This window comes from Electrona antarctica (assembly GCF_951216825.1).
Source record: "Electrona antarctica genome assembly, chromosome: 3".
Lineage (NCBI taxonomy): Eukaryota > Metazoa > Chordata > Actinopteri > Myctophiformes > Myctophidae > Electrona > Electrona antarctica.
In genome coordinates, this window is record NC_136808.1 from 39,451,793 (window position 1) to 39,475,413 (window position 23,621).

General features: G+C 44.6%; 3 protein-coding genes across 3 annotated transcripts in view; all 3 read left to right on the top strand.

The window, feature by feature from the left end:
- Window positions 1-14,197, top strand: part of neto2a (neuropilin (NRP) and tolloid (TLL)-like 2a) — a gene marked incomplete at both ends in the record, with an annotated part of 31,525 nt that extends 17,328 nt beyond the window's left edge. Inside the window, 3 exon segments of the mRNA XM_079496330.1 lie at window positions 10,374-10,487; window positions 11,717-11,847; window positions 13,379-14,197. Coding sequence (XP_079352456.1) covers window positions 10,374-10,487; window positions 11,717-11,847; window positions 13,379-14,197 — 1,064 coding nt within the window.
- Window positions 14,198-17,813: 3,616 nt separating this feature from the next.
- Window positions 17,814-19,364, top strand: LOC306919781 (monocarboxylate transporter 2-like; the record flags this gene model as incomplete). Its single annotated transcript, XM_079496331.1, has 1 exon — window positions 17,814-19,364. The coding sequence occupies one exon, from the start codon at window positions 17,814-17,816 to the stop codon at window positions 19,362-19,364; it is 1,551 nt and encodes a 516-aa protein (XP_079352457.1).
- A 2,368-nt stretch (window positions 19,365-21,732) lies between these two features.
- On the top strand, window positions 21,733-23,268 carry LOC306920576 (monocarboxylate transporter 2-like; the record flags this gene model as incomplete). The annotated part of the gene is made up of 1 exon (XM_079497388.1): window positions 21,733-23,268. The coding sequence occupies one exon, from the start codon at window positions 21,733-21,735 to the stop codon at window positions 23,266-23,268; it is 1,536 nt and encodes a 511-aa protein (XP_079353514.1).
- Between the last annotated feature and the right edge of the window lie 353 nt (window positions 23,269-23,621).

Consider the following 23,621-nt stretch of genomic DNA (forward strand, 5'->3'; position numbering starts at 1 on the left):
TGGATCCTCATTAATCCTCATCACACGGCTCATCTGACAGTAAACTCAAGTCTCTCCGAGTAAGTCCAAAGTCCTCTTCAGCAGAAGTCAGCAGCCAGCAAGTTTACTTAGAGGTCGGAGGCATTCATCTTTGTCACTCTGAGAGCGAGATTGGCTTTCATGTTGGCCCTCCATCATCCTCAAGGCGCCGTGTCCACAGAGCGCATTTTTGAATTGGCAGCGCCTGCATGTCTGCCACTCTGGTAAAAAAGACGTGCTGGTGGTGTGCCCCTCGTCCCAGCGCCAAGCATCACGCTTCAGTTCTCCCGTTGCCCGGTGTTCTTGTTTGTGCACAGCGTCCTGGGAGCTTCAAGCTGGAAACAGTTCAACATTTGGAGAGAAGTTCTGCTCTTTTGATCCTCCTGGCTGTGTCTGACAACCTGGTTATCGTGACCATGACAAGTCCATGTTAATAATAGTTTCAGCAATTCCGATATATGTGCTAATAACATACAGTAGATCAGGACATTCTGGCACAGCAATTGGTGATCGGTGTGCACGTTGCGGCTGTTAATAAAGAGTGCTGTGGTCATCTGTCGTTGCTCCTTGCAACTAGCTCTGCAGTTAACTTGTTCTTTATCTTATTCGTTTTTCTTTTCTTTTTCTGTTGTGACTCGTAACTCCTGGCCAGGCTTGGCACCTTATGGAGGCATAGTTTCTCATTGTAGACTAGACTGTGTTTTGTTTTAGTTTTCTGACCGACCAACTTGCGGGACATTGAGGACAATAGACGGTGGCAGAGGCCTGCTTTGGAACTTAATCCTCTGACACAGTCCTCTCCGTACACAAACACACGAATGTATACATGAATCGGTTACGACACATGCACAAATACCGTACTGACAGTAACACAAACTCATGCAAGCATGCTCCTCCTGCTACCACGAACACACACATGCACGCACACATGCACGCACACATGCACGCACACACACCAATGCATGTGTCGGGGCCTGCATGGCCCTCAGTCTTTCAGTGGACTAAGCATTGAGGTCAGACACTGCCCCCTGGGGGGCACATCCAGAGACACATTAAACAGGAATAAAACGTTGTGACACATCAACGTGCACACTCTCTGCCTCCCATACGTACATGCACACCCACAACTTACAAGCATGAGGGGCGGCCGCGCTCCCAAGCGCCTGGGTCGAGGATATTGGAGCTTCGAGCAAATGCCACACGTGAACGCTGCCAGCCAGCGCAAAAATAAATGCTCAGCGGCACGCGTGCCTTACATCCCCAATGTCCCGTTGTCAGAGTTGTTTAGCTCAGAGGCGGGGGGGAGGGGGGTGGCTTGCAGTCCGCATCTGTGTAACTGAGATAAAGGCACAGTGTGTGCGTGCGTGCGTGCGTGCGTTTGTGCGTGCGTGCGTGCGTGCGTGCGTGCGTGCGTGCGTGCGTGCGTGCGTGCGTGCGTGCGTGCGTGCGTGCGTGCGTGTGAATGTGTTGTCTAACCTCAATGTGTCATCATGGCATCAGGTGCAAGCACATCAGTCACCAGTCATAATAACCATTATGACCATATATGGCGCTGGCAGGTGAGTCAGTAGGACCCAACAGCACACAGCAATGGGAGTGAGGAGGAATCAATTGGCAAAGACTAAATTGGGAAAAGCAAAAAAAATATTCCGAATACCCAAAGACGCTTTACATGGGGGGCATGAGGAAACCACAAATAAAAACAACTTTATTAGGAGAAAAAAGGATGGTGTCTGAATTAAGGGATTTGTAAGATGAGGAATGGGTTTAAAGCAAAGACGCTAATGCTGGAGAAAGATTATCTCTTTTCCTATAGGTTTTGTCAGTACACGTGAAGTATCGTTCTGAACCAGTCTTTAGAGACTTGTTAGAGCAGTCTGATAAAATGGAATTGCAGTAATCCTTCCCGGAGGTAAGAAACTACCGGTAGTTCAGTCCAAGGACCTCGTAGCTGAGAAAGAGATGAAGCAGGAACCCCCCACTATATACTGTATGGTATAACATTGTGTAGTATAGTAAACTTTTTATAGACTGTCTGCAGATTTTTTGGAGAGGTATAGGAATAGAGGGAATTACATGAGGGCACAATTAAATAAATGCATGGATAACTATGTTGTTATTCATGCATTAAAGATGAGTTATAGGTGACTCTGGCATGGAGATAGTCATTACGTATTAAAATTATGGTCTTATAAAAGGATTCTGTGGGGAGACGATTAAACATTCCATTCCAATTCCATAGAACAAGATGGAGAGTGAGGTTAAGACAGTGAGTGGGTTTGTTTGCACTCGGAGGGAAGCCTATCATTACTGTAGTAATGAGATAACCTGGTGCTAAGGCTATCGGTACCAAATGTCCACAATGAATATTAAAATCGCGGCAACAATAACTACTTCATCAGTGCTGAGCGGGCAATGATGGTGACTATTGGGTCACTATTGGGTGCATGAAAAAGGCTAAGAACAAGTTATAAGGATTACAGTTTATTTTCGTTTCAGGGCACTTCTGCCCACCACTGCGGTGTCTAAGGGTTTGAATCCAATCCATGGTGCATGTATAGGAACACACAGTGTTCGGGGGTGGATACCCCCGAAGTTTAGGTCTAGGGTTAATTAATTAGGCTTGAGATGAAAATGGTTACAACTCCACCTCCTCAGCCGGTGTCTCGAGGAATGAGTATTAATATGACTGGAGGGAGCGGGTGCATTCAGGCTGACATCATTATTCTTCATGACACAGCCAGGTTTCAGTGAGACAAAATAGATCTAGATCAATATGCTGATAATCTAATAGCTTTAAGATCACAGAGATCTTTGTATGTACAATAACTCTTCTTTTATAACGTTTGCTTTTGATTCAACTGATTTAAGAGGTTGGGGGCAGATGCAGTAGCCTTCGGTTTTTGGGTCTCTAGGTCGTCCTCAGACGAGGCCTCAATCATTGCTTCCAGGCATCCCGGTTCTCCATACATCTGGCCAGTTCATTGGTACTTTGTGCTCTTGCGTCGTTCTTGAGTACATCTACGTATGTTAGTGTGGGTCGTCCACGTGATCGATGACCGGTGTGTTGGTTCCCACAGGGCCACAGCACCAATTTGCTGTCTGTTTGCTAGAGAGAGAGAGAGAGAGAGAGAGAGAGAGAGAGAGATATTGATTCAAACCTGGATTGGCTGTCAGACCGTAGAGCACCCCAGTAACTGAGCTATGGGGTCGTCCTGGGTCATCATGATGTGGGCTTACTAATAAACTAGGCCATACACGACAGTGTTGATTTAGCCGACTAAAACTATTCATCAAAGAAAAAATATATAAGCTAAGCTACGATGACTAAAACTAATAGTGGAGAAGAGATCCAGTAGAACTAAAAGTCAAGTCATTAATTTTATGTTTGGTTGCACTCGGGTGTTGCGCTCTGAAAATAGCTGCGTCACGTTGTGAGCTTGTAGATCGGCTATTTTCAGTATGCAACCAAGTGCAAAATCTGCCATTACGACGCCAAAATATTTTTTTGTCAACAAAATCAACTGTAGATTTAAATCTTATGATATTTAGTTGACTAAATCCAGACTAACACTAAAACATTGCAGATGACTAAAATATTTTATTCAAAAGACTATGACTAAACTAAATCAAAATGTGCTGTTATGAGAGCACTGCTATGAGAGCTGCACCACCCAGTATATGGACGTGTGCCATCACTGCTAATCAAACCAGCTTTGCCCCAGAAAGTTTGGCAATTATCTATGAAGCTCACGTCATTTTTTTGGATACCAGAGAGTCGGCGGTTAAATAATGACATGCGGCTGTACATAATTTTCGCTGCTCAAATTTGGCAAGTCTACCATGAGATGATGGGCAAAACATTCCAGGCTGCCGGCCTGTTTATAGCCCAAAGACAGTTTGAATCTAAGCCCCCTGCCCTGTCTCGAACATCCATGCCCTCTTCCGTCCGCTCCTAAGTGTAATGTATCCTCTGTCGCACAAAGTGCGTCACGTGCCGGAAACGGCCACCGTACGTAATTGACAATTCTTACCAAGAATGAAGAATAAAGAAGAATGAAGAAGGTTTATTCTCTCTAACTTTAAGTACAAGCAGCAAAATGTTGTTGCCTAATGATTATGTTTATGAAAAATAGAAAGAAAGTAATAATACAAATATGCGAGAAACAAAGTAGGTTCTTGTCTTAGACAGGTACAAAGCTTTGAATTAGCAGCAGTTCCCAAAAATGTGCAGGTACATATCTAACCAATAGCAGCAGTGTTTCAATCGAATCAAATGTGCAAAAGAGTCAACCATGTATAATACATGGAAAGAGAGTCATTATGTCAGTTACAAACTATTGTCGTGGACGTGTGAGCTTGTACGTTAGCTGTTTTTCGGGCCCGCCCGTGACACAACATATGAATGAGGCTTTAGCCTGTAGCATCTGGTGTAGTGCATCCATCTCCCAGGCCCAGCAGCCAGCTTCAATTACCAGGCCGCTCCATCTCTGCCGCCTCAGCCTTCATACGCTAACAGTCAGTTTAATGTGCAGAGTCTCCCAGCACCTGGCCAGCCATCTGTGCTCCATGATGGCCCTTTACGGCTCCTCAACCACTCACCAGCCCTCCTTCTCACTGGTGGACAGGAACAAAGTACATTTACTCCTTCTCACTGGTGGACAGGAACACAGTACATTTACTCCTTCTCACTGGTGGACAGGAACAAAGTACATTTACTCCTTCTCACTGGTGGACAGGAACACACTACATTTACTCCTTCTCACTGGTGGACAGGAACAAAGTACATTTACTCCAGCACTGTACTTAATCTTTTTTACATATTACTTACTAAGACAAATATTGTACTTTTGTACTTTTTCTTACAAAGGTTGATTCACATACATTATGAATCAACCACTAAAGTACTCAACCCCAGTACTGGTGTAAAAGTATAAATACTGCTGGTCAAAATATTACTCCGCTACAATTATTTGAACTATACAAAAACCACAAATACTCAAGTAAAGTACAGATACTCAGAAAACCTCGGAAAATTTGGTTTAACTCTGAGGAAGACCGAAACATCAGTCGTCCCTACAAAATAATAAAACGTGCAGACTGCAGACCCAAGCGAGTGGATAGTTTCTTCTGAATAGCCCAGGTAATATTCTCTTGTTTAGCACCGAGCCCTTCTATACATTCAACAGGCTGAAGCATGTTGGAGTTCTCTTTGTGGCTCAAAAACAACAGTCACTGTTGATAGTCAAGCAACACTATTTCCGTACTCATATAGCAGACATAGAGACATACATGGAGGCATAGGCCTACGGACCGACATTGCGGACCGGCACCTTTAGTGCCGAGTGGCACTAAAGGTTCCTAACCTCGCGTCACCAGGCTTTCCACCTCAGAGGAAAATCTACTTGCCAGCCCATAGAGCCCCATTGTGAACCCGGACATGTTGAGTACACCAAGATTTTATGTTAGAAATGTTGAGTATGGGTCCCCAGCATGTAGCAACTGCCGGATGCTAACTTGTATATGTTGAGCAATTTTCACAATTGGCATATGTGACCATACCATTAACAACCTATAGAAGGCAAAAAAAGTCAAAATTTCATCATGCTTTATGTAGCATGTGACATGTCAATCTAGGGGGTTTTCATGGTTTTTATTTTATTTTATTTAACCTTTATTTAACCAGTAAAATCACAATCACATCACATTTTGCCTTCTATAGGTTGTTAATGGTATGGTCACATATTATGCCAATTATGAAAATTGCTCAACATAATTATGCAAGTTAGCATCCGGCAGTTTCTACATGCTGGGGACCCATACTCAACATTTCTAACATAAAACCTTGGTGTACTCAAGGGTTCACATTCTGGCAAGTGGACTAAAAGCCTGGTCTGTGTTCCAAAATCGCTGTGTGAACCGGTCTGGAGCGAATGGTAAAATACGTCATGTTGTAGTACTGATTTGTAGTCATCAGGCAGGAAACCACAAGGTAGAATAAGAAAGTACCCATTCATATAGTTCTGATTCTGCCTTGTGGTTTCCTGCCAGGCGACTACAAAGCATTGACTACAACATGACGAAAGTTACCATCCGCTCCCGACCGGATCATAAACACGAAATGGAATGCTGCCCAGGCTAGAAGGTTCCCAGTTCGATGCCGAGCTCCCCCAGAGTTAGTGTCAAAGTGTCCTTGAGCAAGATGCTGAACCCTTAATTGCTCCCAATGTGCATGTTGGTGCCTTGCATGGTTTCCACTTAGCCTGGCGCAGCCAGACTTCAACGCAACGCGAGGCTAGTTTCCTCTGCCATCAGTGTAAAGTGTGTGTGTGTGTGTGTGTGTGTGTGTGTGTGTGTGTGTGTGTGTGTGTGTGTGTGTGTGTGTGTGTGTGTGTGTGTGTGTGTGCGTGCGTGTGCGTGTGCGTGTGCGTGTGTGTGTGTGTGAATTGTTGAATGTAATGCGCAATCATTGTAAAGTGCTTTTATCCAAGGTGCTTTACAATGATTGTGCATTACATTGTAAAATGCACCATTTACCAAATGCAACATTTAAGTACCGTCCTCAAGTAAATGTACTTTACCTGTAGTTACTGTCTCTGGACCCTCTCCTCTCCTCTCCTCTCCTCTCCTCTCCTCTCCTCTCCTCTCCTCTCCTCTCCTCTCCTCTCCTCTGTCTCCTCAGCGAGCCTTTGCCACGGCAGCATGCACAGGGCCCCCTAGAGGGCCTCCTCATCATCATCCCTCTTCATCCTTTGGCAAGCAGGAAATGATGATGTATGTATGGGGGCCCTCACTCTGTCAGGCCTCCTAGTGGCTGTAGGTAATTTCATGCCACCAATCATCCGTTATACTCGGCTTGATCCTGATTGGTCAATCAAGGTGTTCAGCAGAGTGATGTTTCTCAGTAACTGATGCAGTGTCGCTGTTTCCGTTGCTATGGAAACCGAAGCTAATGAAGTCGTTAAATGCCATTGACAATAAATGGCCAGTTTTGAGTGTAAACACAAACATTACGTAAACACAAACATTACGTAAACACAAACATTGAAGACAAAAGTGAGGACGCAAATTGTGATTGGCCGGAATGAGATGATGATCACTTCACACGGGTGTGATTTTAAATTTAATTTAAATTGTATAATATAGAAGTCAATCTCAAGCTGAAACCATGCTCATATTTTGAGAATTCATTTGATTTCACCTTTATTTATTTGGGGAAGGCAAATTGATTTCATCTCCCCAGAGCAGAGCATAAAATACAATTATTCCATGAACAACATTGAACATCAATCATAGATTACAATATCACAATCCAATAATAATCCTAATGTCAATATGAAAGTTAAATACCACAGGGAGGAGGCTGAGGAGCTGGGGGAAATGTCACACCGACAGCTGTATGACCTGCTTTGACAGCTAAGTATGTACACTATAGAAGGAGCAGTGAACAGTGTGGCTGCTTAAAAAAGACCGCCTGATTTGCACTGAGGGAATGTGAGCGTGAATGAGATAGCTTGTAGCGAATGAGAATGAAGAGAATTTGACGTGGAGAGACAGCTGATTTAAAGGAGCATGAATGAATTAACTGTTAGAGAGTGAATGGGTCCGGGGAAAATAGTTACAATGAAGCTGCCTGCATTCTATGTCGTAATGAACTACGCCTCGCGCTGGATATAGAATCTGAAGGAAGCGTCTTTATTGTCACTAGATACTGTAGTTTTGCCCTCACTCATCAGGCAAAGCAGTTGAAAGGGTCAGAGAGTTCAAATTCCTGCAGGGAGTGCACATCACTGAGGACCTAACCTGGGCAGTGCAGTCAGAGCGGGTGGTGAAGAAAGCACAACAACGCCTCTTCTTTCTCACTCAGAAAACTGAAGAAAGCTGGAATGGGTCCAAAAGTTCTAAGAGCTTTCTACAGAGGCACCACAGAGAGCATCCTGACTGGTTGCTTCACGGCCTGGTATGGCAACTTGCACTGACCTAAACCGCAAAGCATTGCAAAGGGTTGTGTGGACAGCCGAACGCATCAGCAGATGTGCTCTGTCAGTAAAGCTCGAGGAATCATGAAGGATTCAAGCCATCCCAACCGCAGTCTTTTTGAGATGCTGCCGCATAGGAAGCGGTTTGCAAAAAAGCTTCTTCCCCAGAACAATCAGATACATGAACGAACTGATAAGAACCAGAGCGTATCAGGGAAAAGGACAACGCTAGCCCCCCCACACCTTTGCCCTCTTCCCGGACTATTAAGCTCGAATTGTACCTCAGTCTAAACTATTATTGTTGTTTATTTATGGAACATAGCCTACTGTGAAGGGAAAAAAATATAACTTTTCTACTACAAGGAAAACATGCACATGTAGCATATGCATAAAGCTTTTTCTACTCTTTGTTTGCTGTGTTTTGCTGTGTTTGCTGTTTGATGTTATATTATATATTTGCTGCTGCATTGCCTGAAGGAAGCCAAACAAAAATAAGTTTTACTCCCTGTACACAAGATTTAACAATAAAGCACAACCTTGAACCTTGAACCTTGGAATTGTGGACAAAATCTTATCCAACGATGACAAAATATTGTGTTGGGTCTGAGAGGCTAAATTCCATCAATGTCAAGGTGGTCTGTGGCTCAAATGCAGAATATATACAGTAGTGTAAGTAAGTAAGCAAGTAAATTTCATTTATATAGCACCTTTCACAGAGAGGTGCTTTACATAGAATAGAAATGCAGAACAAACAAGCAAATAATGCAGATAAAAAAATTGCTGTACAATTCAGCTCAAACAATACGACAATACGAGCATCATAAATACAAAGGTAATTTAGGTTAAGTTCATGTTGAACCATCCACAAATGCTTGTTGAAAAAGAAATGTTTTAAGGCAATTTTAAAAAATGCCCATATAGTGGGCCGTGAGTCGTGACATGAAAAGGGTTGAAAACCACTGACTATACGTCTATCAACCCCGACAAGACAAGCCAAGGTAAAACATCATCAATATGTCTGTGGGGTCCACATGGGAGCCAGGCTGTTATTGGACCTCGTCTTGTTCAATCAATAGTCTGTGTCAAAGTATTGGCATGACTTTGTGAGCATACATTTAGATTAGAACATTTAGATAACCTAACATGACCTACAGTACAACACTACACTGCACTACCTCCCACAGCAGAGCATAGAGCTCTTCATTTGAGCTGCGGAACGTTCCCTTTTGTATTATTATATATTATTTTAAGATACATTTCACAATGAGCAAATAGACGATCTGCAAGCTCACAACGCGTCGAGACGTGTTACGAGCTTGTAAATCTGCTATTTTCTCTACTTTTGTGCGACACTCTTGCATGATGAAGTAGGACATAGATACAAGGTTTCTGCCCGACAGCGAAATATATACAGTATACTATTTTCATTATTATCATTATGATTATTATTGTCTCCACCAGGCCGAAGGCATGGGGAGAGAGTATGTTTTGCACTCCGTCCGTGTGTGTGTGTGTCCGTCCGTGTGTGTGTCCTTCCGTCCGTCCGTTACCAGCTAATCTCCGGCACCGTTAACCCGGTCGATGCCAAACTTTGCACACACACTCCCTGGATGCCAATGATGAACCTCTGCCCCACATTTTCCAGAACGGCCTGTTATAGCGCCACCATGAGGCAGCTTTTCACATGTTTTACCTAAAACTGCACCGATCTGCGTGAAACGTTGCATGCACACTCCCTAGAGGCCAAGGACAAACCTTTGACCTGCATTTTCCACATCTGCCTTTTATAGCGCCACCAGGAGGCCGACTTTTGTAAAACACATTTTTTGATATTACTCCTCCAGATTCTGTCCAAAAATCTCACAAATCGTTACACAGTATCTCTATAGTCATGTGCTCACGTCGGATCTGTCCCATATTTCATATTCCATCCTAATTGGCTATAATTGGCTTTCACAGTTTGCAAGATTGCCCCGTTTTGAACAAAAGCCTCAAATCATGAACGCAGCGTGCAATTTACGTGAAATCTTTCACACATTTTCTTACTAGGCTGAGGAATATATCCCACCCTTTTCACATTGGCCTGTTATAGCGCCACCAACAGGTTGATTTTTGCAAAATTCTCAAATCATCCAATTGCCATCAAAGGCAAACATGTTTATATTACTCCTAAACATTTTGCCAAACATCTCACACAGTCCTATCCTCCTGGTGGAGCCCAGAAGGGCACTTTTTCTAGTTATTATTATTATTATTAGTTAGTTAATTTGTTTTAGTAGTACAGTAGTTGTAATAATAATAAAAGCTCAATGAAGCTTTCTTCTGCAAATGACAAGCTGTATAGTGACAGAGGTGTTGTTTGTCTTTGTGTGGCAGCTCCCTGCTCGTCCAACACGTACTTCTGCCACAGCAACATGTGCATCAACAACTCGCTGGTCTGCAACGGAGTCCAGAACTGTGTCTATCCCTGGGACGAGAACCACTGTAAAGGTTAGAGCAAGGTCAACCTATGCCATGTTGACACACTTGTTCTATGTTAACTATAGAACAAGTGCATATATATATATATATATATATATATATATATATATATATATATATATATATATATATATATATATATATATATATCAATGCAAAAAGATTGCTATTCTTATCACTAGGTGAGAAGTGAGAGACATAAATGTTTTGTTTATAAATGTCTCCATCCTTTCTGTCCCATTCCCCTCATCTCCTCTCCTCACCTCACTCCTCTCATGGCGCTCCTCTCCTCTCCTCTCCTCTCCTCTCCTCTCCTCTCCTCTCCTCTCCTCTCCTCTCCTCTCCTCTCCTCTCCTCTCCTCTCCTCTCCTCTCCTCTCCTCTCCTCTCCTCTCCTCTCTCTGCTCTTCACGTTGCTGTCGTCTCCTCTCCTCTCCTCACTCCTCTCCTCTCTTCACGTTCCTCTCCTCTCCTCTCCTCTCCTCTCCTCTCCTCTCCTCTCCTCTCCTCTCCTCTCCTCTCCTCTCCTCTCCTCTCCTCTCCTCTCCTCTCTCCGCTCTTCACGTTGCTGTCGTCTCCTCTCCTCTCCTCACTCCTCTCTTCACGTTCCTCTCCTCTCCTCTCCTCTCCTCTCCTCTCCTCTCCTCTCCTCTCCTCTCCTCTCCTCTCCTCTCCTCTCCTCTCCTCTCCTCTCCTCTCCTCTCCTCTCCTCTCCTCTCCTCTCCTCTCCTCACTCCTCTCTTCACGTTGCTGTCATCTCCTCTCCTCACTCCTCTCTTCACGTTGCTGTCGTCTCCTCTCCTCACTCCTCTCTTCACGTTGCTGTCGTCTCCTCTCCTCTCCTCTCCTCTCCTCTCCTCTCTTTACTCCTCTCTTCACGTTGCTGTCGTCTCCTCTCCTCACTCCTCTCTTCACGTTGCTGTCGTCTCCTCTCCTCTCCTCTCCTCTCTTCTCCTCACTCCTCTCTTCACGTTGCTGTCGTCTCCTCTCCTCTCCTCTCCTCTCTTTACTCCTCTCTTCACGTTGCTGTCGTCTCCTCTCCTCACTCCTCTCTTCACGTTGCTGTCGTCTCCTCTCCTCTCCTCTCTTCTCCTCACTCCTCTCTTCACGTTGCTGTCGTCTCCTCTCCTCACTCCTCTCTTCACGTTGCTGTCGTCTCCTCTCCTCACTCCTCTCTTGGCGTTGCTGTCGTCTCCTCTCCTCACTCCTCTCTTGGTGTTGCTGTCGTCTCCTCTCCAGAGAAGCGTGGCAGGGGTCTCTTCCATCAGATCACCAAGACCCACGGCACGGTGATTGGTGTCTCGTCAGGTGTGGTCATGGTTCTCCTCATCATCTCAATCCTGGTCCAGATGAAACAGCCCAGGAAGAAGGTATTATAATACCCGTTTGTGGAAACCTCAACGGGTGAAGGATCGACAGACTATATTAAAACTCATTCAGTGCCAAGAATATTTAACCAAAATAGCCAGAAGATATTTACGTACTTTTTAAGTAGTCATATAATATTCATCTTCACTATACGATTACACCCCGGACCGTTTATAATGGGTTTTTCTGCGCATTCGTGAAAAAATTAATCTGCTTGTAAATCCGATTATGTAATCCATAGTTATAGCCAATTGAAAATTCAATGGCAAGGTGGAACGATTCAGGAAGAGAAATATGAGGAAGAGGGGGACAAAGTCTAACATTGAGGTGGATGCGAGGAGCTTTATTTCTTCTCCCTCGCAGCCTAGACTGTATGGCAATGGATCATAGGTTAGCCGAGATCGCCATCTAGTGTAAAACATAAAAACACGTCCATGGACTGTCTGTCAGGCCCTCCAGCCTCAGCTCGTCAAAAACCTCCCTAGCTGTTCGCCTCTTATACCCAAAGAAGTTCTCCTTAAATGGTGATAAATATGAGCAGGCCTATAGAGAAGCTGACAGGTCAAGAATGACAACAGGAGCCAGGAGAAGATGACAGCTGCAGACCAGGGGCTTATAACTAAGTCAGATTTAGCACATTAAATGGGAAATTAAAAGGGAAATCCAACACAACAAAGAAACCGAATGTAGTGATTGGGGAAATTTGATTTGAAATCTACATCAGTGGTTCCCAAACCTTTTAGCCCGTGACCCAAAAGAGTGAAATTAGCAGATCTACAAGCTCCCACCGTGACACTTTGCGGCGCATAGTGAGCTTGCCGTATTTACTACTTCTTGTTTTCTAATTTATGGATTTATCTTTGATTTTTTTCATGAAATTACTGAAAAAATATATATATATTGTTTTTAATTCATGATTGTTTTTTTGGGGATGCTTTTTTTAAATGTTTTTTTTTAAATTTCTTTGAAATAATAATATATAAAAACAAAATGTAAGGCACCCTTAAAAATGTATCCGCGAGCCACAAATGGCTCCCGGTGCTAGAGAACCAGTGGTGTACATGGTTTTGTATGTGTGTTGTACAGGAGGTGGTGTACATGGTCTTGTATGTGTGTTGTACATGGGTGGTTTACATGTACATGGTCTTTTATGTGTGTTGTACAGGTGGTGGTCTAAATGGTCTTGTATGTGTGTTGTACAGGTGGTGGTCTACTCTAAATGGTCTTGTATGTGTGTTGTACAGGTGGTGGTCTACTCTAAATGGTCTTGTATGTGTGTTGTACAGGTGGTGGTCTACTCTAAATGGTCTTGTATGTGTGTTGTACAGGTGGTGGTCTACTCTAAATGGTCTTGTATGTGTGTTGTACAGGTGGTGGTCTACTCTAAATGGTCTTGTATGTGTGTTGTACAGGTGGTGGTCTACTCTAAATGGTCTTGTATGTGTGTTGTACAGGTGGTGGTCTAAATGGTCTTGTATGTGTGTTGTACAGGTGGTGGTCTACTCTAAATGGTCTTGTATGTGTGTTGTACAGGTGGTGGCTCGGCGGCCCGGTGTCTTCAACAAGGCGGGCTTCACGGAGGTGTTCGACCCGCCTCACTACGAGCTCTTCTCGCTGCGCGACAAGGAGCTCTCCTCGGACCTGGCCGACCTGTCCGACGAGCTGGACAGCTTCCACAAGCTGCGGCGCTCTTCCACCGTGTCACGCTGTGTGCACGAGCACCACTGCGGTTCGCACGCCTCCGTGACCACCGGCACCGGCACCCTCACGGGCACGGGCGGCGGCGGCAGCATGAAGCACAGCCGCACCACGCTCAGCTCCATGGAGCTCTCCTACCACAACGACTTCTCCAAGCCGCCGCCCGCCATGAAGACCTTCAACTCCACCTCCAGCTACAAGAAGAGCTGCTACGGATACAAGCAGCACTCCTCGCAGCCTCACGACTGTGACCAGCAAGTCATCGAGGACCGCGTCATGGAGGAGATCCCCTGCGAGATTTACGTGCGTGGAGGAGGCGGCGGCGGAGGAGCCACGGGCGGAGTAGGAATGGTGGGAGGTGGGGGGGGAAGTGGAGGGATCGCGGGAGGAGTGCAGGTGGGCATGGGAGGGGTGGTGAGCGGCATGGGAGGGGTGAGTAGCATGGGAGGGGTGAGTGGCATGGGAGGGGTGAGTGGCATGGGAGGGGTGAGTGGCATGGGAGGGGTGAGTGGCATCGCTGGCGGCACCATGGGCATCGGCGGCGGAGGGATGATGGCGGGAGGCTGCGGAACCCTGGGCGTGCGCGGAAACAGCGCTCGCAACAGCACCACTGTGGTGGACCCACAGCAGCGCTCCATGTCCATGGACTTCTAGATGGAGAGAGAGAGAGAGGGAGAGAGAGATAGAGAGAGAGAGAGAGAGAGAGAGAGAGAGAGAGAGAGAGAGAGAGAGGAAAAGAGATGAAAAGAGGCCGGGAGGGTTGCAATATTTATCTTTTTCATTCAAATTCCATTGATCAAATGCCGTGGAATTCTCTGAAGTTAGGTAACCGGAACAGTGTGCACCTGGTATTTCTGGGCACCTTTTTTTCTGGGCAGAGTAATCCGGAACATTGGTGAGAACAGTGAGCGCCGGAGGGGCCGAGTTATCATTCCAAACTTGTGTTTTTATAGAATGTGTTTCACCAACATGTATGATTTGTGTCATTTGCTTCAACGATGGGAGTTCATTTAGCCTATGCTATCATGTATGATCGCCTTATTTGGTGTCATGTCACTCGCTGTAGTCTAAATGAAGGATGCATAATAACTTTAATGTTTAAGACTTCACGCACAAAGTATTCTCGCCGGTGCCTACTGCCCAGTCGGTTTTCGTTTTGTTCCGAGAAATACCAGAGGCACACTGTTCCGAGGTCGCCATATTTGCGAGGTGCCCTGACGGTTTAGGTGCCCACTGGACCTGTATTCCTCTGAAGAAGGGCAGAAAAGAACAGAAGGACTGGGCTGGAGGTATGAGGAATGCGATCCCATTCTCCAGTGAATATGAAGGAGGTAGATATATGGAGTCGTTCTCTCCTCCAGTCTCCGAGGCTCTGTTCACACTGCAGGCAAAATCTGATTTGTTTCTGAGATCCGATCTTTCAGACTGAGAAACATCTTTAGAAATCAGATCTGAATATTTATATTATATTTATATCTGAAATTTCAAATCTGATTCCACGAGAGAGGTGGGACTTCACTCAGTAGAACCCAATCAGAACGTAGTTGTCGTTGTCGTCCGTTTTAAAATGTAATTATAGTTTACCAAAACGCATCTCATTCTGTGTAAAAGAAGATGTGGAAACTAGCGATTGAAAACATAAAGTCTTTATGAAAAGGTTTACTAAGGGGAATTAGAAAAATGTGTAAAGTTCAAGGTCAAATCTTCATTGATGAAGGGGGGGAATTAGCACCACCTGCTGGGCCATTACAGAGAACTGCAGCGTTATCATTACTTCCACATTCGCTCTAAAAGCATCTGAATCAATCACGAATCAGATTTGAGCTGCCACCTGTGAACATCGCTTAACATGATGATCCTCTCTGCTTTCATTAGCTCTATATCTAAGGAGAAGAGTTGCCGCATGCAGACCTTCCTCTTTCTGTGACATCACTCACACACAGGAAGAGGTGAACACTCAGAGATATTACCTAGACTGAGTTTTTAATTCTCCCGTCATGCACAGATATATATGAGTATAATGTGTCTTCTAATAATTTATTTGAGTCTTTTATTTTATTTTGTCTGTGTAGCGTACTATTAAAACCAGTGTATACCCAGCCACATAATGTTGCTTGGCTTAGTTTGAAGTCTTTAGCCTACTATTTTCAATGATCGGTCAGATAGTTTTTATCAGGACATTTTTCACGTGTGGTGATGACTGCGATGATGATGATGATGATGATGATGATGATGATGATGATGATGATGATGATGATGATGATGACATTGACAGCGCTGTCATCATCAACCTGTGTTGGGGGTGCATTACTGTAATAGGCTTACTTTTTCGAGTAACAGAGTAACCTGTAACGTATAGCAAGTTACTTAAAAAGTGACATTACCCAACACTGGAAATTACATATAGTTGAATTAAGATGTAATTGTTGCCTCATACACACAGGTGCAGGTCCCAGACAGTGATGAGCAGTCTCAGAACATATAAAGAGGCTTTTGTTTTGAAAACGAACAAGGCATTAATCTTGTCTTTGAGCTTTACAACATGTGTCTTCAGCACGTGGTCTGGGACTCCATCCTCAGAGTTACTATACACCAACACTTTGTGTGATAGGAACTTTTTATTTTTATTTTACATTGAACCCTAAAATCCCTGTACTCGGGGAAGACTCGCGTTGTAGATTGGTTATTTTTGGCATAGACGTGTGGAGGGAAAATAGAGCAGACAAGTACAGAGCCAAAGGGTTTAATTGGTTAAATGTCTGAAAATACACATTAACAAAATGTATAATTTACACAGCACTGGTGATAGTGCTGTGAAACAAGTCTATGAAAGCTATCTATGAAATCTAGGAAAAAGTTTAATCTGCTACACAATTTTGTACAATATGTAGTAGGGGGAGCGGGTGGTCCCTGCTTCATCTCTCTTTCAGTTAAGAAGGGGTCCATCCTTGGCCTGAAAAATGTTGAAGACCCCTCCCTGCTTTATAACATCCAGGACATCTGTCCATGTGTGGAATGTGTGTGGACTGCTTCAAGGAGATAACCTCCCCCATCCCCAATCCTCCTTCCCGGGACAACATTGGACCCGTCCCTTCTTCCCCTGAACTGTGTAAGACAAGCACAACCTGTTTCCTCCCAGAGACAGCACCCTATAAAATGTTGGCCTTGACTTCTGATTCAAATCACTGGTTGTATCATTTTCATTCTATTGAATTAAAGAGAGCTTATTCACCACCCCATGCGTGTTGTGAGCTTTGTGCTTTCTTAAATAAATACTGTTGAAAGATAGATTCACCACTTAAACTCCATTATGGTTGAGCGTAAACCCTCAGGGCTCTATACTAGTGTATTTTCCATCTGGTTCCATCGTTCCAGATCCCGTTCATTTTCCCCATATAATAGAGATTTCCAAACATATTCATATTAATTATTTTAAGCCTAGAATCAAGCCATCCAGGATCCTCTGAATGCTCAGTGATCTTGCACTTGTATATCGTTCTGGATACGAGCATCTGCTAAATCCCAACATTGTAATTGTACAATAATACAACACATTTCACTTTATAATGGAAGTCACTCACAATGCAGTCGTATCGGCCTGAACCCTTGCCCAGATGAGTCATAATTATTATGAGTCATGGTTTGACCAAACATTTGTGTTTGATGGCTGTGTTCTGCCCATCAAACAAAAATGTTTGGTCAAACCATGTGACTCCCATTGGAAAATAATTGAGGCTGCCATCAAACACAGACAGAACACAGAACATACGTTTGATATGTGTGTATGAGGCCACAGTCTGCATGTTGTTTGTGACGTCATCCACTGTCCATCCATCAAGCAATTTTTATTAGTGTGGTTGCCCTTTGGGCTACCAGACTGCAATTTATTTCCCACCTTTATTTATAGATTAACCCCAAAAGGTCTATAATTTATGATTCCGCCCCCTGTTAACCTCATGTGGGTCAATACATCATCAGGGTGTAACCACACTTTCAAAATTGTGAATTTTCTAGTTAAATCTAGTATGTTAAATCAAATATGGACATGCCCAAATATAGAGTAATTTTAGACTGACCAGATGAAATTTACTGTAATTAATTGCATCATCATCATCATGAATAATATTGCAAAGACTATTGTCCTGGAATTCTATATTTGGGCATGTCCATATTTGAGCAAGACTGTCACTGTGACATGTAACCCGTGGACGCTTTATAACCAGACAACAGACATTGTACAGGGTGACAAGCGAACAGCGAACAAGACATAATGTCTGCAGCTTCGATTCCTGTGGTGCAACCCCCAGACGGGGGGTGGGGGTGGGCTGTAGTGGTTGGAGCCTTCATCTCCCTTGGCTTTTCCTATGCTTTCCCCAAGGCCGTCACTGTTTTCTTTAAGGACATCCAGATGATCTTTGGTGCCTCCGACAGTGAAATCGCATGGATCTCCTCGATCATGCTGGCCATCATGTATGCCGCAGGTCCCATAAGCAGCATACTGGTCAAGAAGTATGGATGTAGGCCCGTAATCATCATGGGGGGGATCCTATGTTCCATTGGGATGATCTCTGCCTCTTTCTGCAACAGCGTCTTGGAACTTTACATCTGTGTCGGTTTCATTGTAGGACTGGGCTTAGCGTTCAACCTCCAGCCGGCCTTGACGATGATCGGCAAGTACTGGTCCAAGAAACGACCCATGGCGAACGGACTGGCAATGGCCGGCAGTCCCGTGTTCCTCAGCATACTGGCTCCTATGAACCAGTACCTTTTCAACACCTTCGGCTGGAGAGGTAGCTTCCTCATCCTGGGCGGCCTGCTGCTGCTCAGTTGCATGGCCGGCGCCCTCATGAGGCCCCTGGTATCCCCGCCCAGCAAGCTTGAGGAGAATGTCGAGTTGGAATCTATAAAAGCCACAAAACCAGAGGGCGAGGAGGTGGAATCCTTGACCACCGCCAAGCCAGAAGAGATCATGGATGAAGAGTTGGCATCCGGGACTGGCACGAAGCAGAATGAAGGTTTGGCCTCTTCAGAGACCGCCACAAAGCTAGAGAAGCTCGGTGCTTATCAGACAGTCAACAAGTACCTGGACCTGTCGCTTTTTAAGCATCGTGGCTTCCTCATCTACTTGTCGGGCAACGTTTTCATGTTCTTCGGCTTCTTCGCGCCCATCGTCTTCCTGACAAACTACGCCAAGTCTATGGGTGTGGAGCAGTACAAGGCGGCCTTCCTGCTCTCCATCATGGCTTTCGCCGACATGGTTGCCAGGCCCTCCATGGGGTTGTTAGCTAACTCGAGGTGGATTAGACCCAGGATCCAGTACTTCTTCAGCTTTGCCATCCTGCTCAACGGGATATGTCACAGTCTCTGCCCGCTTGCGGAGACCTATACAGGTCTGGCGATATATACAGGCATCTTTGGCTTCACCTATGGCATGGTGAGCTCTGTGATGTTCGAGTCGCTGATGGACCAGGTGGGACCTGAGAGGTTCTCCAGTGCCGTGGGTCTCACCACCCTCGTGGAGTGCTGCCCGGTTCTCCTCGGTCCACCACTTGCAGGAAAACTGGTCGATGTCACAGGACGTTACCAGTACATGTATTCCTGCTGTGGAGCCATTGTGATTTTGGCCAGCATCTGGCTGTTCATTGGAAACTTCTGCAACTACAGACTACTGGAGCGCGAGTGCAAGCGGCACGAGGCGACGCTCCAGCTGGTGGGAACAGAAAATGCTAACCATGATGCCCAGGGCCAGAGCCAGGTTGATACCGAGGCTCAGACCTCTGAAGACCAAGGGAACCGCGACGACAAGGAATCTATCGTCTAGTCCTTTGTCTTGCCAATAATTCACTTTTGACACCACCCTAAAAAAATAAAAATAAAAATAACACACTTGTGTGAAGTGAGGGGCGCCCACTGTGGCTGCCAGTGTCACATGACGTCATGGGGGCATTCATTCAGATTCACTGCCACTATTGAATTACATGAATGCAATGGCAAAATGGAAAAGACTTTACAAAATATACTAATACTAATAATACGGGTAATAATAATAATAATAATAATAATAATAATAATAATAATAATAATAATAATAACAACAACAATAATAATAATAATAATAATAATAATAGTATGTTTGTAAAACACAAATTGGTTACATAACCAACAACAGCCAATTAGCTGCAACAAACGTTATGCAAAGCTCGGCCAATCACAACGGAAGTTCGATTATTCGATTACTCGATTTGATTATTCGATTACTCCGGAAGAAAAAAAAAGTGTCACAATAACAATAGTCTGGTTGCCCTTTGGGACTAATAATAATAATAATAATAACAATAATAACAACAACTAGAAATTCACTCTGTCGAGGTAACTTGCGCCTTGCACACAAGTAGGCCATGGCTTGTGCCATGGCCTACTTGTGCGCAAGCAGAGCGCATAAGTACTGCTACTATAACTAATGTATAACAACTGCTGTTCTAAATCCTTTAGACCCGTTATTGACCTTATACCAACTTTACCTGGTTACCGTACCTTACAGTAGTTATGTCACCATCAACAGCCAATAAGGGACCACCATTCTTACCCCGACATACATACTATACACATACATACATACATACATACATACATGCATGCAGACAAGTACAGAGCCAAAGGGTTTAATTGGTTAAATGTCTGAAAATACACATTAACAAAATGTATAATTTACACAGCACTGGTGATAGTGCTGTGAAACAAGTCTATGAAAGCTATCTATGAAATCTAGGAAAAAGTTTAATCTGCTACACAATTTTGTACAATATGTAGTAGGGGGAGCGGGTGGTCCCTGCTTCATCTCTCTTTCAGTTAAGAAGGGGTCCATCCTTGGCCTGAAAAATGTTGAAGACCCCTCCCTGCTTTATAACATCCAGGACATCTGTCCATGTGTGGAATGTGTGTGGACTGCTTCAAGGAGATAACCTCCCCCATCCCCAATCCTCCTTCCCGGGACAACATTGGACCCGTCCCTTCTTCCCCTGAACTGTGTAAGACAAGCACAACCTGTTTCCTCCCAGAGACAGCACCCTATAAAATGTTGGCCTTGACTTCTGATTCAAATCACTGGTTGTATCATTTTCATTCTATTGAATTAAAGAGAGCTTATTCACCACCCCATGCGTGTTGTGAGCTTTGTGCTTTCTTAAATAAATACTGTTGAAAGATAGATTCACCACTTAAACTCCATTATGGTTGAGCGTAAACCCTCAGGGCTCTATACTAGTGTATTTTCCATCTGGTTCCATCGTTCCAGATCCCGTTCATTTTTACCATATAATAGAGATTTCCAAACATATTCATATTAATTATTTTAAGCCTAGAATCAAGCCATCCAGGATCCTCTGAATGCTCAGTGATCTTGCACTTGTATATCGTTCTGGATACGAGCATCTGCTAAATCCCAACATTGTAATTGTACAATAATACAACACATTTCACTTTATAATGGAAGTCACTCACAATGCAGTCGTATCGGCCTGAACCCTTGCCCAGATGAGTCATAATTATTATGAGTCATGGTTTGACCAAACATTTGTGTTTGATGGCTGTGTTCTGCCCATCAAACAAAAATGTTTGGTCAAACCATGTGACTCCCATTGGAAAATAATTGAGGCTGCCATCAAACACAGACAGAACACAGAACATACGTTTGATATGTGTGTATGAGGCCACAGTCTGCATGTTGTTTGTGACGTCATCCACTGTCCATCCATCAAGCAATTTTTATTAGTGTGGTTGCCCTTAGGGCTACCAGACTGCAATTTATTTCCCACCTTTATTTATAGATTAACCCCAAAAGGTCTATAATTTATGATTCCGCCCCCTGTTAACCTCATGTGGGTCAATACATCATCAGGGTGTAACCACACTTTCAAAATTGTGAATTTTCTAGTTAAATCTAGTATGTTAAATCAAATATGGACATGCCCAAATATAGAGTAATTTTAGACTGACCAGATGAAATTTACTGTAATTAATTGCATCATCATCATCATGAATAATATTGCAAAGACTATTGTCCTGGAATTCTATATTTGGGCATGTCCATATTTGAGCAAGACTGTCACTGTGACATGTAACCCGTGGACGCTTTATAACCAGACAACAGACATTGTACAGGGTGACAAGCGAACAGCGAACAAGACATAATGTCTGCAGCTTCGATTCCTGTGGTGCAACCCCCAGACGGGGGGTGGGGGTGGGCTGTAGTGGTTGGAGCCTTCATCTCCCTTGGCTTTTCCTATGCTTTCCCCAAGGCCGTCACTGTTTTCTTTAAGGACATCCAGATGATCTTTGGTGCCTCCGACAGTGAAATCGCATGGATCTCCTCGATCATGCTGGCCATCATGTATGCCGCAGGTCCCATAAGCAGCATACTGGTCAAGAAGTATGGATGTAGGCCCGTAATCATCATGGGGGGGATCCTATGTTCCATTGGGATGATCTCTGCCTCTTTCTGCAACAGCGTCTTGGAACTTTACATCTGTGTCGGTTTCATTGTAGGACTGGGCTTAGCGTTCAACCTCCAGCCGGCCTTGACGATGATCGGCAAGTACTGGTCCAAGAAACGACCCATGGCGAACGGACTGGCAATGGCCGGCAGTCCCGTGTTCCTCAGCATACTGGCTCCTATGAACCAGTACCTTTTCAACACCTTCGGCTGGAGAGGTAGCTTCCTCATCCTGGGCGGCCTGCTGCTGCTCAGTTGCATGGCCGGCGCCCTCATGAGGCCCCTGGTATCCCCGCCCAGCAAGCTTGAGGAGAATGTCGAGTTGGAATCTATAAAAGCCACAAAACCAGAGGGCGAGGAGGTGGAATCCTTGACCACCGCCAAGCCAGAAGAGTTGGCATCCGGGACTGGCACGAAGCAGAATGAAGGTTTGGCCTCTTCAGAGACCGCCACAAAGCTAGAGAAGCTCGGTGCTTATCAGACAGTCAACAAGTACCTGGACCTGTCGCTTTTTAAGCATCGTGGCTTCCTCATCTACTTGTCGGGCAACGTTTTCATGTTCTTCGGCTTCTTCGCGCCCATCGTCTTCCTGACAAACTACGCCAAGTCTATGGGTGTGGAGCAGTACAAGGCGGCCTTCCTGCTCTCCATCATGGCTTTCGCCGACATGGTTGCCAGGCCCTCCATGGGGTTGTTAGCTAACTCGAGGTGGATTAGACCCAGGATCCAGTACTTCTTCAGCTTTGCCATCCTGCTCAACGGGATATGTCACAGTCTCTGCCCGCTTGCGGAGACCTATACAGGTCTGGCGATATATACAGGCATCTTTGGCTTCACCTATGGCATGGTGAGCTCTGTGATGTTCGAGTCGCTGATGGACCAGGTGGGACCTGAGAGGTTCTCCAGTGCCGTGGGTCTCACCACCCTCGTGGAGTGCTGCCCGGTTCTCCTCGGTCCACCACTTGCAGGAAAACTGGTCGATGTCACAGGACGTTACCAGTACATGTATTCCTGCTGTGGAGCCATTGTGATTTTGGCCAGCATCTGGCTGTTCATTGGAAACTTCTGCAACTACAGACTACTGGAGCGCGAGTGCAAGCGGCACGAGGCGACGCTCCAGCTGGTGGGAACAGAAAATGCTAACCATGATGCCCAGGGCCAGAGCCAGGTTGATACCGAGGCTCAGACCTCTGAAGACCAAGGGAACCGCGACGACAAGGAATCTATCGTCTAGTCCTTTGTCTTGCCAATAATTCACTTTTGACACCAACCTAAAAAAATAAAAATAAAAATAACACACTTGTGTGAAGTGAGGGGCGCCCACTGTGGCTGCCAGTGTCACATGACGTCATGGGGGCATTCATTCAGATTCACTGCCACTATTGAATTACATGAATGCAATGGCAAAATGGAAAAGACTTAACAAAATATACTAATACTAATAATACGGGTAATAATAATAATAATAATAATAATAATAATAATAATAATAATAATAATAATAATAATAATAATAATAATAATAATAATAATAATAATAGTATGTTTGTAAAACACAAATTGGTTACATAACCAACAACAGCCAAT